At 42.9% G+C, this 15378-nt stretch overlaps 1 protein-coding gene across 1 annotated transcript in view; it reads right to left on the bottom strand.

The window, feature by feature from the left end:
- LOC126260692 (thioredoxin domain-containing protein 2-like) overlaps positions 1–14899 on the bottom strand; it is a 90077-nt gene extending 75178 nt beyond the window's left edge. Inside the window, exons 1-2 of the mRNA XM_049958028.1 lie at positions 14835–14899; positions 12061–13102 (exon numbers count right to left, since the gene is read on the bottom strand). Coding sequence (XP_049813985.1) covers positions 12061–13102; positions 14835–14899 — 1107 coding nt within the window. The remainder of the gene's footprint in view (positions 1–12060; positions 13103–14834) is intronic.
- Positions 14900–15378: the final 479 nt, after the last annotated feature.

The raw sequence follows: 15378 nt of genomic DNA, 5'->3' as shown, positions 1-15378 counted from the left end.
TACCATTTAGTATGCCATATTGTTTCATGCCTTATTCAGACAATTATTTTAGTAATTTGATCAGAGTAGGTAGTGGAGACCTGTACCGGTCTACGTCTACATTTACATTATTATTCTGCAATTCACAGTTAAGTGTCGAAGACGTACATGAAACCACTTTCAGACTGTTCTTGATCGTTCCATTCTCGTGTTTTCCGCACGAGATCTGATTGATCTCGTTTTATTTCGACGGTCTTTTCTCCATATGTACATGAGAGTCAAAGAAACATTTTTTCATATCAGGAGAATACTGGCGATTGAAATTTCGTGAAAAGATCTCGTTGAAATGAAAAACATACACTGATGAGACAAAACAGTATGACCATTTGCTTAGTAGCTTTCCTGTCCGTCTTTGGAACGAAATACAGCATTGATTCTGCGGATCACAGATTCGACAGTTTGTTAGTAAGTTTGTGGAAGTATGTGGCATTAGATGTCTACGCACAGGTGATGTAATTCGCCTAAATAATGAGCCAATGATTTGCGTCCCCGATACATCAACTGCAGTTCGCTACAATGCTCCTCAAATCATAGTAGCTTGGTTCTGGCTCCAAGACGCGGACAATAGTGCTGCTGAAAGATGACACCACCGTCGAGGAGGACATCAAGCATGAAGGGATGCAGATGGTTCGCAGCTGTCAGCGTGTCCGCGGTTACTATCACAGATTACACGCAAGGGCTGGAGAATGTCTGCCGTAGCGTAATACCAGCCTCGGTCCGGGGCGCTCTGCACGTTTCAAGCCACCGTGCACATCGATGACGGCGTTTGCGGAGACGACCATCGACCTAGCGTAGCAAAAATGCGATTATCCCGAAAAGCCGACACGTATCCATTGATCCACGATCGAACTTCGACGGTCCCGTGCCCACTGCATTCGTAATTGATGATGTGGTTGGGTCCGCATGTGAACACGTAGGGGTGATCTGCTACGCAGCCCCAAGTTCAACAATGTACAATGAACGGTGTGCTCCGAAACGCCAGCATTGTGCTCTTTTGGCACAGATCGCCAGAGCACGTTCTGTGAAGAGTCGCGGACGTCTAACAATTTAGCTCCTAGTGGTAGTTTCACTGTCCTCCTACCTCTTTCCGTAGATGCTCATGGCGGTAGCATGTGAACATTCGACCAGGTTCACCGTTTTCGAGATACCCGTTCAAAGGCTTTGCGTAAAAATAGGCTGTCCTTTGACAAAGTCGCTTACCTCAGTGGCTTTCCACTTTTTCAGCTATGGTTGTCCCCATATATCTCTGCTGCGGCTGCATACTAGCGCGTCACGTGCTTGCATCGTCATCACGCGGCATCCAACTTCGCGGTGGGCAGTGATTATAATGTTTCGGATCACCATGTCGCCCTCTTCCCTGTTTCGCGATACTACAAAATGTACTCTGATTCCTTGAACTTTTTCAGTGTCCTCCTATCTGGTATCGATCCCATGCCACGCAGCGGTACTTCAAATGACGACGTACAACCGTACTGTATGCTGTTTCTTTCGCAGACCTGTTGAATATTCTAAGTTTTCTGCAAGTAAAACGCAGTCTTTGGTCCGCTTTCCCCACATTATTTTGTGTGCGATGGTTCCAGTTTAGGGTGCTTGTAATTGTAATCACTAGGTATCGAGTTCAAGCTATAACCTTTAAATTTGAGTTGTTTATAGCGTAAATATATGTAACGGAATTCTTTTAGTACTCACGTGGATCACTTCACCGTTTTTAGTGTTAGCGTCAGTTGGTAGTTTCCGCACCATGCAGATATGTTACCTAATTCTTTTGGCAGTCCGTCTTGAATATCTGATGTTTAAGTACATGCGACAGTATCATCTTCAAACAATCTAAGAGGCTGCTCAGACTGCCTTCTATATCGTTTATAAGGGTTAGGAACAGAATCGGGCTTACAACACCTTTTTGGGAAACCCATGATATCACTTTGGTTTCACTCGGTGACTTCCTGTCAATTATCCGTAAGTGCTTGCGTCGCGGCGCGTTTTGTGCTGTCGTATATTCATATTAATTACAGTTAAAACTTTGGTAGTTGCTTATTTTCTATATCTCGCAGGTATTGTGCTTCTTTGAATCAGAGTAACTTAACTGTTATCACAGAAATTTTCGTTTTGGTTTTGCGACTGATTTACGTAATAGCAAACGTATGTGTATGTCTAAATTACGAGGAACGTTCCTGGGACAAATAATTAGGTACACATTCTAATTGTCCGTTGCAGGCTAGCGGCCATATTGATTTCTAACAATTATTTCCTTCTGTTTTATTTATTTGCCGATTAGAGAGCACTAATGATAGGTGACTGGCTAAGAATGTAAAACAGGTAGCATTAAGTTAGGAAAAATTACAATTAGCAAAGTAACAGCTTTCAAGTATCTAGAAAGGGTAATAACGGAAGAACTGAGGAGCTACCAGGAAGTCAAAGCTCGAATTGCGGTAGCTGAGGAAGCTTTCATTGGAAAGGAAAACTATTATGTGGAAAGCTAGATAAAATGCTGATGGAAATGTAGTTTGTCTGCTATATAGTACTATAATCCACAACTGAGACACGTACATTGAGAAGAGAGGACGAAAGGAGGGTGGAAGACTGTAGGGTGTGGTATCGAGGAGGACGAAAAGGGTTAGTTGTCTACAGAGAGTGGCTAATCAAGAGATGGGAAATGAATAGGGGAATGAAAAAGACTGTTGGGAGAGAAAAAAAAAGAAGAATTTGAAACTTGCTGGCAGATTAAAACTCTGGGTCGGACCCAGACTCGAACTCTGGACCTGTGCCATTCACGGGGAAGTGCCCTATTATCTAAGCTACCCAAGCAAGAGTCACGACCCGTCCTCACAGCTGGCATGGTCTGCAGGAAAGATTCTGTGAAGTTTGCAAAGTAGGAGACGGCGTACTGGCGGAATGAAAGCTGTGAGGACGGGTTGTAAGTCGTGCCTGGGTAGCTCAGATGGTAGAGCACTTGACCGCGAAAGACAAAGGCCTCGAGTTCGAGTCTCGGTCCGGTACAGTTTTAATCTGCCAGGAAGTTTCGCACCAACGCACACTCCACTGCAGAGTGAAAATTTCATTCTGGAAAGAAGAATTTGCTTGGTCACATGTTGCGACGGGGATGTTTGACGGTTAATGCATTTGATGGGTTAGTTAGTTGGAAATAAATGAAAGGAAGGAGAGGATACGGGGTGACATTACCTTTACATGGAAATGACGAGAGCAGGAGAAGGCAGAAGAACAGAGGAAGCAATCGTGTCAAGGCTTACGTTCGGGCAGAACAGGTAATGACAACAATTGTTAGCACTTCTAACAGACTGATACCCCGTGATTTGCACTACATAAGTTTAATTGTCTAGGAGAAAGGATTGTAAGCTTTTCTGCATTAGAGGTACATATCTCGTTTTGATCGTACTTCGGGATCGATTTCCTGAGTTAGGATTACGATCACCTTCTCACTGTGATTTAACGTGTCGGTGTGTTGGAGAGTTGCAAAGGGTTTCGGTGAAAGCGTGACGTATGCCGCTGGCGGAGAAGTCCTCTCCGCCGGGGCGACCCTGTGGGGAAACAGCTGGTGACCGACCGGCTGGCCACAAACGGCGCGGTCACGGGCCCCCCGGTGCGTCAATACGGCGGAAATTGTGGGCCGGCGCCTGATTGGACGGGCGGACGGCCCGATTGCCTCCGAGAGCCGGGAGCGCGCCAATGTTCCATGCAAACACCGCCATTTCCGCTTACCGGGGTCGCTCGTCTTTCAGCAAACACCTCGCTTCGAAACCTCCTACCGTATGTACCAGTGTGAAAGGGTTGCAGAGCGCCTGGTGCGCTGCAACGTAATCAGTGATTCCCAGTTCAGGGAGCCTCAAGTAGCTTCCTTATCATACCAGACTAATAGTTTTACCTTTCCAATTCTTTTAAAGATTATGAAAGCGCACACTAATTACAGCGTGGCGTGTTGCCGACGCTAGACTGGATTTATGGAGAAACGGCCACCTGTCGGAAATTTAAGAAACTTTTTAAAATCCTTCTGAGGTACAAATAAGTTTTGAAAACAATATCTTACATCGAAAGTTGTATACTGGAGAGTCATATTATTCGTAAACCTCAAATATCGTCTGGCCCGCTTAAGATGCCGTAAATTTGTATTCATCCACAATAACTGAAATAAAAAACACTTAGCAAGGTCTAAAAAGCTTGTCATGGGAACACTGATTGCGGTTATGTCAGTATAAGCCACTTTTTTTGTCAAATTGAACTACAATGATGAACACAGCCTAGTAGAAAACTAAGATGTGGATCACTGGTCAACCGAAAATAAGAACGACAGCAGTATCTAAAAATTATGTGGGCAGATAAAGCACTAACATGCAGTATAAGACAAAAAAATAAAATAAAATAAGAAATAAAATGACGCACCACGAAGGAATTATCCGAATGAGACGAAAATCATTTGATACGAGAGCTTCACAAACTGAGCTAGTCAATATCACGTTGGTCAACCTTTGGCCCTTCTGCATGCAGTTACATTGGCATTGATTGACAGAATTCTTGGCTGTCTCCTGAGGAATATCACGCCAGATTCTGTCCGACTGGCGCTTTTGATCGTCAAAATCCCGAGCCGGTTGGAGGATCCTGCCTGTAATACTCAAAACGTTCTTAACTGGGGAGACATCGGCGACCGTGTTGGGAAAGGTACGGGTTGGAAAGCAAGTCTTCTGACACGTCTTCATAGGTCATTTGGGCTCACTTCGAAGCACGACTCATCACTTCATCACTGACGACACTTCTACTCCAGTCAATGAAATTCCATGCCGAAGACGTGTCTGTAGACGCTCTGGACAGTGGTGGGATACCAACCTGACTACATTCTACGCCCCGTCTTGATGCCATTCATGGCAAACCACTTTGCGCTTAAATTTCGGCAAGGTAATGCCCGATCGCACAAGGCGACAGTTTCTATTGTTTGTCTTAGTACTTACCAAACCCTACCTTGTTCAACAAGGTATGCGGATCTCTCCCCAACTGAGAACGTTTGAGGCATTATGGGCCGACCCCTCCAACCTGTTCGGTTTTTTGACGATCTGAGCCGGCTGGGGTGGCCGAGCGGTTCTAGGCTCTACAGTCCGTAACCGCGCGACCGCTACGGTCACAGGTTCGAATCCTGCCTCGGGCATGGATGTGTGTGATGTACTTACGTTAGTTAGGTTTAAGTAGTGCTCAGAGCCATTTGAATCATTTTGAGGATCTGATGTGCCCATTGGACAGAATTTGGCACCATAAAGATAATGATTATTCTGACACATAATGCTATGCTCATGACACGCAACAGTCTACTGTACGCCACGATAATTGTCCATACTTCCACAATAAAGGATTACATTTAACCACGGTAAACATTCCATCTCCTTCATTTCTACTCGCGTCGTTAAGATTTCTATACATTTTTGGCTCCAGCAGGAGCCTCTGGAAACTACTATCACTAGCCACAAACACTACTATATACTAATAACGTCCACTCTCTACGAACTTCTGCTAACTATGACCTGCGCATACCGACTGCCCACTACTCGTGGCTTGAACGTCACAGTCTCCTCAGAACAGAAAATGCAATTAAGAATCTGTAACAAACGAAGTGTTTAGAAAACCCTTACCGTGAAAACTGGTAGGTTAGTGGGGCATTAGCAAATCTGCTAAATTTTAGAAACCAAAAATTGTTCTTAGTTTTCTTACTCAAACATGTTTTTCAAACCTTTCTCATTATAAGGGATCGTTAATTGGGTGCAATTTTAGTCAGTAAACTGTTAGGTTCTGTAGAACATAAATTAAACGGACGGTGCGACTGTAACATGCGTAGAGAACGGGTTAAGAGCGTGTCTCGTCGTAAGAGATGGTCACACACACGTTGCAACGCCCGATTACTCGTCATATTTCATGAAACACTCATAAATTCTTTAAACGCTCTACAACATTCGAAATTTGTGGTAAGGTCTTATGGGACCAAACTGCTGAGGTCATCAGTCCCTAAGCTTCCACATCACTTAATCTAACTTAAATTAACTTCCGCTAAGGACGACAGACACACCCATGCCCGAGGGAGGACTCTAACCTCTCACGGGGGAAGCCGCGCGGACCGTGACAAGAAGCCTCAGACTGCTTGGCTACCCCGAACGGCCAACGCACCACACTGCACACAGAGATTTACTAAGTCTCCAACACCACGTAGCAGTTCGGTGATCCACAAAGCCTGCACCAGTAATTTTTTCTAATCCTGTAACATCCTACATCTGTCGCATTAATAGTTTCAAACGCTTTTAGAAGTGACTGATCAGCTGCACATCCAATGAAGTTCCGTTGATTACCGTAGGTCCTTTCAAGCGGATACGAAAACACGACCAACGTTAACCGCATCCTTTAAGTAGCTATCAATTCGTCATTGTCAAAATCAGATAAATGCGTTTCCCATAAATTTTACGTTGGTAAAAATCACAAAACTGCTTTTATTGTACTTCGAACAACGTAAACTATAAGTCTAAATATAACTCACAACTCGGACTTAAAAAGCTGATTCTACTGTCATGGTACGACATGCTAGTTTTACTGTACCTGGGAACTCTTGGATACAATCTCTTACAGTTGCGCGTGACCTTAATATTTAACACACGTGTCAGCAACAGCTTTATAAACCAATCTGAATTTTATCAGCCTTTGTGTCGCTAGTTTTTTGCTGAGACTCTAAAAAATTGGTTTTGTTTCCCTATTTTTATGATTTATCAAACAGGATTGGTGTAATTCCTAATTATTTGAAATAAGCAAGGGAGCGGTTCAATCCGACATGTTGAAACTTGCCACAAAATTTTTTATACGGGAAGAAAACACTGAAAGAAACATTATGTCAAAATTACAGCTGTTAAGACACACTGCAAGCAGTTAAAAAAAAAGTTGAAAATTCCCAAGTTCGCAGCTCACCAGGTGGGTGAAAAAATGTACACCCCTGCCGTAGCTGTAGTAGACAGTCCGTACGAAACATGGCAGATGCATAGCCTTGGTGACGATGCGTCGGTAAACAGAGAACATGATACAACGCGATCTTTAGCCAGTTGGTTAATTAGTTAGTTCGTTACATGTTCCATGGATTATCTTGCACGATAGATCACAATAATATGGAGCGAGTTACTTTACATTCGCATCGCAAATTTCATCGTAATCTGTAAAGCGAATTTTAGTTCTCGTTAATAGCTATTCTGACTCTTTTGTTCTGTTACTTTTCATTCGAATTTGCGACTCATTTAATATCTGTAATAATTAGCTGTTGTCTTTGCAGTATCGCTAAGTGTTACTAATGGAGATAATACTGAATTAATTTTCTTTCTGTTGTCTTTGTATATATGCTTGCTAATAGCATTTGTCTTTGTGCAGATTCCAGAGTTTCGCAGTAATGTGGATTCAATTAATGTTTTCAAATTTGCAAAGATAAAATATAAAGAACCTGGGATACAGTCGAAATTACCTATGTCTACTGAAGAGTTAATGTGTGTAATTTACTAGTTAATTTCTTGAACACTCATTCGAATGATGTCGACATATCGTTAGAAATAGACGAAAGGTTGGGAGTACGAGGAAATAACTCTGACACTTCTGTGAATTGCGGTTCGGACGATGATTATTGTTCTCATTACGGACGATGATTATTGTTCTCATTAAAGTCCAGAAAAAAATGGCATACCTTCCAAGCAGTGTGCAAAGCCCGTTTAGGTCAGTAAAATCTGAACACGAATTGTATAAACATTTACACGAACTACGAAATACGCGCCAAATTGTAACTCGCGAAAGGTTGAAAGAAAAATTACATGTGATTAATTCGTATCTGAAGTAAGACGAAGCTTCGTCTAACCCTTAAAATGCTGTGTACAAAGCCAAGCAGTCAGATTTCGTGTAGGAACTGCGTGAAAACCGCGCTTTTATAATTTTGAGTGAAAATAAGCGGTCGGTGAACGCTATGGCACATTCGTATACAACAATTCCAATGATAATTATCAATTGATTACCGTTTCCGAAGATTTGTATCTTTCTTGAGGAACCTCAACGATAAAATTATAAAAAAAGTCTGTTTAGTTGCAAATATTTTGTAATCAACTGAGCAAAATCTGGAAAAAATAGGAGACAATAAGTTTCAAGAATACATCAGAAACGCTTCTTATAAGGTGTAGAATGTAATTTTACCTGTACGTGATAACACCTCTGTTCTTAGGAGGATGATGAAAAGGCTGATAAAATGAGGATTCTAAGCGGAACTAATACTGTAAGTCAGTCTCTAGATAATAGAAATTTTTCGACAGCTTAAAGCATTTTTCAGAACTCCATAGGAAAGTAATTCCGGACAGCCATTTACCATTTTAGGATTTTCAGCAGAACAGTACTGTCAAAATTCAACATCTGTGCATTGTCACTTACACTGCCATCTTTTATGAATTTGACCGTGTCTTCTGAGCGAAACAATGTTTTGTCAGGCAGTGTATTTTTGTAATAGACCATTATGCACATTTTCGGCCACAGCATGTGCGCCGAATTAAAAAAAAAATGTTATTTACTTTTTCATACAAGCTTTCACTAAAATTAATACGTACAAAATTAATACATTCTAAAACCGACAAACTTTATTGTCTGTAATATAACATACAATCACCATTGATCTTTATTTTACAATTTCCATTACCAATATTGGCCCATATAAACAGGTACTCATCTGCATTTAATTTTTTCTTCTTTCTAGTACTCAACACAAAGGGCATACTAGGAACAAGTGTCCCATAAGGCTGTTTAGCCAAAAGTCCTGTTGTCTCTGCTGTACTCCATGTCTTCCATGTCAAAATATTTGCATCTGGGAAGGCTTCAAGGCCACCATAATCTGCATGGTTGCCCCATACAACAGCAAGCGTGAGCCATGTACTACCTCCAAAAACTGCTTGTACATCACATGTAAAGTTCAAATGGAGTCCACGAAACACATTTGGACCTCCAATTAATTGTTGTTTATTGAACTGTGCGAAATCAGTATCAATAGCCTTCAAACTGCAATACACAGGAACGCTGCGCCGCTAGCGACGACGCCATGCACGTCGCCTAGGCATTGCTGTGGCACATTACAGTTGTATAAGGAAAGTACATTTGAAGCGATTTACAGTCGCTGCGAGGTTATCTAAACGGTGCAGAGGTTCGGACCTCATATGTGGACACGTGGAGGAAGTCACCCGTTTAATGTCACTCTTGCGGACGTTCCGTGAGAATATTACAACGAAATAAGTGTCTGCCCTCTGCATGGCGTTTTGCATAATATGAAATGTAGAAATCATCTCTGAAATCATAGCCGGCCGGTGTGGCCGAGCGGTTCTAGGCGCTTCAGGCTGGAACCGCGCGACCCTTACGGTCGCAGGTTCGAATCCTGCCTTGGGCATGGATGTGTGTGATGTTCTTGGGTTAGTGAAGTTTAAGTAGTTCTAAGTTCTAGGAGACTGATGACCTCCGGTATTAAGTCCCATAGTGCTCAGAGCCATTTGAACCTTTTTTTTTTCCTACAATCATATTCCTAGTAATTAATTCGTTTTAGACGGTATTTGAAGCGTGGTTGCTGAGGCGTTAAAATCATACAGTGGAAAACATCGCAGTTCATTTCTTTCCGTTTTTAGACAGTCTTCGTCCCTTTCTACGCTTCTTTTAAGAAAGACGGCAAATTATAGCAAATAACAGTAAATGTACGTGCACCTTAAGGGTGACCTACATTTATAGCATCATATAAGAACGCTGCAAGAAAGGAGATGTGGTTCAAATGGTTCAAATGGCTCTGAGCACTATGGGACTCAACTGCTGAGGTCATTAGTCCCCAAGAACTTAGAACTAGTTAAACCTAACTAACCTAAGGACATCACAAACATCCATGCCCGAGGCAGGATTCGAACCTGCGACCGTAGCGGTCTTGCGGTTCCAGACTGCAGCGCCTTTAACCGCACGGCCACTTCGGCCGGCGGAGATGTGGGATACGATCCTTACCGGGAGTAAAAAGTGCGGGAGACGTGCCGGCAGAGACGCCAAACATTTCCAAGAGTTCCGTTGTTTCCATAGTATCTTCCACAAAAAAATGGTTGAAATGGCTCTGAGCACTATGGGACTCAACTGCTGAGGTCATTAGTCCCCTAGAACTTAGAACTAGTTAAACCTAACTAACCTAAGGACATCACAAACATCCATGCCCGAGGCAGGATTCGAACCTGCGACCGTAGCGGTCTTGCGGTTCCAGACTGCAGCGCCTTTAACCGCACGGCCACTTCGGCCGGCTCTATCTTCCACAAACCGCAGAGATTGTTCATCTTGGACTGTCCGTGCCGAAACACAAAATAATACTCAGGGAATGACGTTCCGTTTGTATATGATAGTTTTATGAGACTCGCGGCGTCCACGAATCACCACATCCAGGCACTTGGACACCATAGCACCAATACCGAATAAACAAATCAGCTGACGCGATAACCAGAGTCTGAAGAATGAAGAAGTTAAAGGAATCGTGAGAACTAAACCAAATGTAGAGCATAAATCACTAATTAAACTAAATGGAAGATAATTCGGAAGCTTGCGGACTCTTACACAACCATGGTATACTAATGAATTCTCTACAATGATTTCGACTGCGTAGACATAAAATTTCATTACTTCGAAACAACTGTTAAACTGGAGACAGGCAGCGCCATTTTATTTTGGCTTTTCTACCGGCTACGGTAGTGTTGCTCGGGGATTCCCATGTCAGTCACTACCAAGTAGGCCTACCTACAAACGAACGAAAAGTTAATGATATATCTTTTACGCCTTCGAGGTGGTAATCAGTACATTGCGAATTTCTGTCGTGCACTGCCTGCTAGCTGCTTTACACATGGCATTGAAATCTCTCTAAGTACTACCCTCTCAATCTGAACTGCGGCCGCGGGCAGTAGTCTGATCAGTCGATAAATCTCAGGAGTCTCGGATATTTGCCTGTCTTTAGAATAACCGCTACCTCATCATGTTTTCATTATATGGACAGATTCCAGTTCGTGGTATGTCACTGAAGAGAGCTACGATGTGGCATCCACCTATCTGAGGCAGCTGCTTTAGATGCTAGGTTGTAAGTCGGTCAGGTCCTGGTAAACAGTGTTACAAAGCTGGTATTCCATCTGTTCTCGTGTAATGGAGCCGACCCCTTCGCCTGTGTTTAGGCAATACGTGCGTTTGGTTCTCCATGCAGTTACCTTACCATATAAAAGAGTACTATCACATGCCAACATAGAACATAAGCGCCAATTTTTTTTTCAGGTAATTCCTATGAAGGTTTTGTTGGCTTAGGCTCAGTTCGACAGGCAAATGTCACGCTTTCCTTATAACATTCGTTATCGTGTGAAACTCGCCTGCTGTGCAGTCCCTGAGGTACATCCTTGGTGACAGTCTTATTACTTCAGATAAATCTGTATTCAGTACTTTTAAATAAACCTCAAGAATCAGTATTCACCTTTATCACACTCTCAATGTGTCAGCTAAATCTGTACTGCGTTTACAAAAACCTCAAGAATCAGTATCCACTTTTATCACACTCTCAGTGCGTCAGCTAAATCTGTACTGAGAATCTTTAGTATGTCAAGATAAATCTGTACTGAGAAACTTAAACTCAAGATTCAGTATTCAGTTTTATTGCATTTATTTGATAAGCAACATGGTAACATTCGATTTATTGCAGCTGAATCTAAGACTCCGTCAGCAACGGTAGCGCCATCAGGAAGTTGGGCAGAGGATTCCCAGGACCTCGAGAGGCCCCGTCCACGACGAACACGCCCGGTGCCGTCGCAGCTTGTGTACTCGAAGGTGCAGCGTCTTCCCCCAGCAGGGAAAGTTAGCGCGACTTGAGGCCAGCATCTCCGCTCCAACCTGCGATCACAAAGCACTGTTGTCGATCGGCAAACGTGTCATGGAATGAGTTTGTAACAGCAGATGGGAGCTATGTGGCTAAATAACATCGGTACATACCTGAGGAACTTCTGCACACTGCTTCGACATTGCCCTCTGGTTTAGCATTGCCCTCTTGGCCAACGATGCGGTGTTCTGTTGGCTTGGTTGTACACTACTAAAATCCAACGACGCAATGTTCTCTTGGCTTGGTTGTACACTACTAAAATCCAACGACGCAGTGTTCTCTTGGCTTGGTTGTACACTACTAGAATCCAACGACGCGATGTCCTCTTCGCTTGGTTGTACACTACTAGAATCCAACGACGCAGTGTTCTCTTGGCTTGGTTGTACACTACTAGAATCCAACGACGCGATGTCCTCTTCGCTTGGTTGTACACTACTAGAATCCAACGACGCAGTGTTCTCTTGGCTTGGTTGTACACTACTAGAATCCAACGACACGATGCCCTCTTGGCTTGGTTGTACACTACTAGAATCCAACGACGCGATGCCCTCTTCGCTTGGTTGTACACTACTAGAATCCAACGACGCGATGTCCTCTTGGCTTCCTTGTACACTACTAAAATGCAACGACGCGATGTCCTCTTGGCTTGGTTGTACACTACTAAAATCCAACGACGCGATGTCCTCTTGGCTTGGTTTTACACTACTAGAATCCAACGACGCGATGTCCTCTTGGCTTCCTTGTACACTACTAAAATCCAACGACGCGATGTTCTCTTGGCTTGGTTGTACACTACTAGAATCCAACCACGTGATGCCCTCTTCGCTTGGTTGTACACTACTAGAATCCAACCACGTGATGCCCTCTTCGCTTGGTTGTACACTACTAGAATCCAACGACGCGATGCCCTCTTCGCTTGGTTGTACACTACTAGAATCCAACGACGCGATGCCCTCTTCGCTTGGTTGTACACTACTAGAATCCAACGACGCGATGCCCTCTTCGCTTGGTTGTACACTACTAGAATCCAACGACGCGATGCCCTCTTCGCTTGGTTGTACACTACTAGAATCCAACGACGCGATGCCCTCTTGGCTTCCTTGTACACTACTAGAATCCAACGGCGCGATGCCCTCTTGGCTTCCTTGTACACTACTACAATCCAACGACGCGATGTCCTCTTGGCTTCCTTATACACTACTAAAATGCAACGACGCGATGTTCTCTTGGTTTCCTTGTACACTACTAAAAGCTAACGATGCGATGCCCTCTTGGCTTGGTTGTACACTACCACAGGCTGTCCTCCCATCTCTATGCCTGCGAGTCTCTAGTGTAAAACATCCAGCGCTTTCTCTTTTATAGCTGTACGACAATACATTGAGTGATTTCCCTGGAAACGACTTCTGACGTCATTGCTTTGCCTATTGTTGATGAATGTTTCGGCTAGATGCTGCAATAATACACTATGTTTCACGGCCTACCAAACGATGAAAGGTGCATTACTTCAATCATTAGGTTCTAAATTTTCCACTAACACTGAATACTTTCAGATTATGTTCGTCAGATCAATTTTAGGCAGCCTGAAAACGCCTTACCAGACGTCGGGTGTTATTCTTTTCAGGCACTCTTCAGAGCTGTACGAGTACTTCCGTCACTTTCAGAAAGAATTCACTTGCACACCCACACTGTAGATATAGTTTTTACCTAAGACGTGTGTCAGCAGCTGAACCAGGATAATCGTAACCGGAAGGAATAAGATGGATATACGTATTTTGTTGTTTCATGGCTTTCCGTAGCCATATGAGGTGCATGTCGGAACTGCTCCATGAAGGACACGGTCGCTGTAGTTTTCCTTTTTAGGCTTTGCACTGATGAGTAACTTGTGGGCCAGACGTTGAGATTTACGCTGATTTTCCCTTGATTTTTACCCTGCGTAGCGGAGTTAACCTGTCTTGTTTACTCAGGCTGCCTGTCCTGGTACGGGTTCAAGCCCTATTATTCGTCAGCCTTGGTCGCATCATTCAGAAGCTTCATGAAGGAAATAACTGACCATCTTTTCCTCTCAGTACTACTCTCTAAGCACTTCCTAAAGTACGAACGAAGCAGTAATCTATAAGTACGCCAAACTGCTTTGGTTTCAGCGGATGAATATAACAGTTCCCTTGTTTTTCAGCGTCTGTCCTCTCATGACTCAGTGAACTACATCTTGTGAAAGACGATCCTACACGAAATGCGGACGGATATATCTATATTTATTCGCTTATAGAAAATATAAAAAGTTCTGATGCCTCTTGTTTTCTGGGCCACACACAAAAATCTACGCCACACACAAAAATCTACGTGTTATCATCTATAATAAGAGGTACTGTTTTAAAAGCTTGTCCCTTACATAGTCCATTCATAAAGGTCAGAATACACCTCTTTTTTCCTGTTTATCAGCATTTTTCGTCGCGATATTCGTAAACTGCTCTGTTAAATGCAGATGTGTGTCGACCACCTTCTCTACACACACGCAAAATGTACGCAATACCACTTGCATTCAAACTCAGTACTTCACATGTTGCTCCTGCAATTTTCATAATGTAATTGTCGATTATTGACAAGTGCCCCCAGTTTTGTTGATCATGATGATCTACAGAGCTCCTGCCTGCTGAAAGACTTTTACGCAATTCGAAGACAGGAATAGTACGCATTACACTCTCACCTTCATACGGTTCTCATCCCATATGAAAAGTCTGTGTCGCTGATTTCTGAAATTTCAACACAATCTCGATTTTTACTCGCTGTTTACTTTCATTGAGCAACATTTTTCCGGGCAGCACATAACATTTTTGATTATTTGTTAAATAACATTTCTTGAAATTTCTGAAGGTGTACTCAACTTTGCCCCTGTTTTGTGTGGATGGAGTCAGACAGCAGGAAGAGAGCCGGAGGCGTCTCTCGCGACGTCATTTTGGTTCTCATTATACACTAAATGGTGCCTGAATAGTGATTTTATGGAAACAATCGATAGAGCAACCTCAAACCTGTGTGGTACGATACGCGCTAACAGGTATAGTCTGTGAGGCCTGCGCTTCTGGAAATACTGTTAGTTGTGTTTAGCAATTGGAAAGATTATCTCATCGCAAAAATCTCTGATCGCTGTGTATATTTTTAGGTTACCATTATAATTACGCATTTCATTTATAATGAGAAACAGAACAACGGTTTTCTTTCATGTGTAAGTCGCGTAAAGTTGTAGTTGACACTATAAACCACTAAGAGAAGTCGTCTACCATTTGAATACCCACGAACGAGTATTGTGTTGAAGTGGAACGAGGAATAACAAAATAAGATTTACATAACTATAACAAAAATACCTTTACCGTGAAATAAAAACAAAACAATATCCAAAAAGAGTCAGTCTTCTCGATAGCGTACATCTCTGCACA

This window comes from Schistocerca nitens, chromosome 5 (assembly GCF_023898315.1).
Source record: "Schistocerca nitens isolate TAMUIC-IGC-003100 chromosome 5, iqSchNite1.1, whole genome shotgun sequence".
Lineage (NCBI taxonomy): Eukaryota > Metazoa > Arthropoda > Insecta > Orthoptera > Acrididae > Schistocerca > Schistocerca nitens.
The sequence above is the reverse complement of the archived record's forward strand: the minus strand, read 5'-3'. Positions and strand labels throughout refer to the sequence as shown.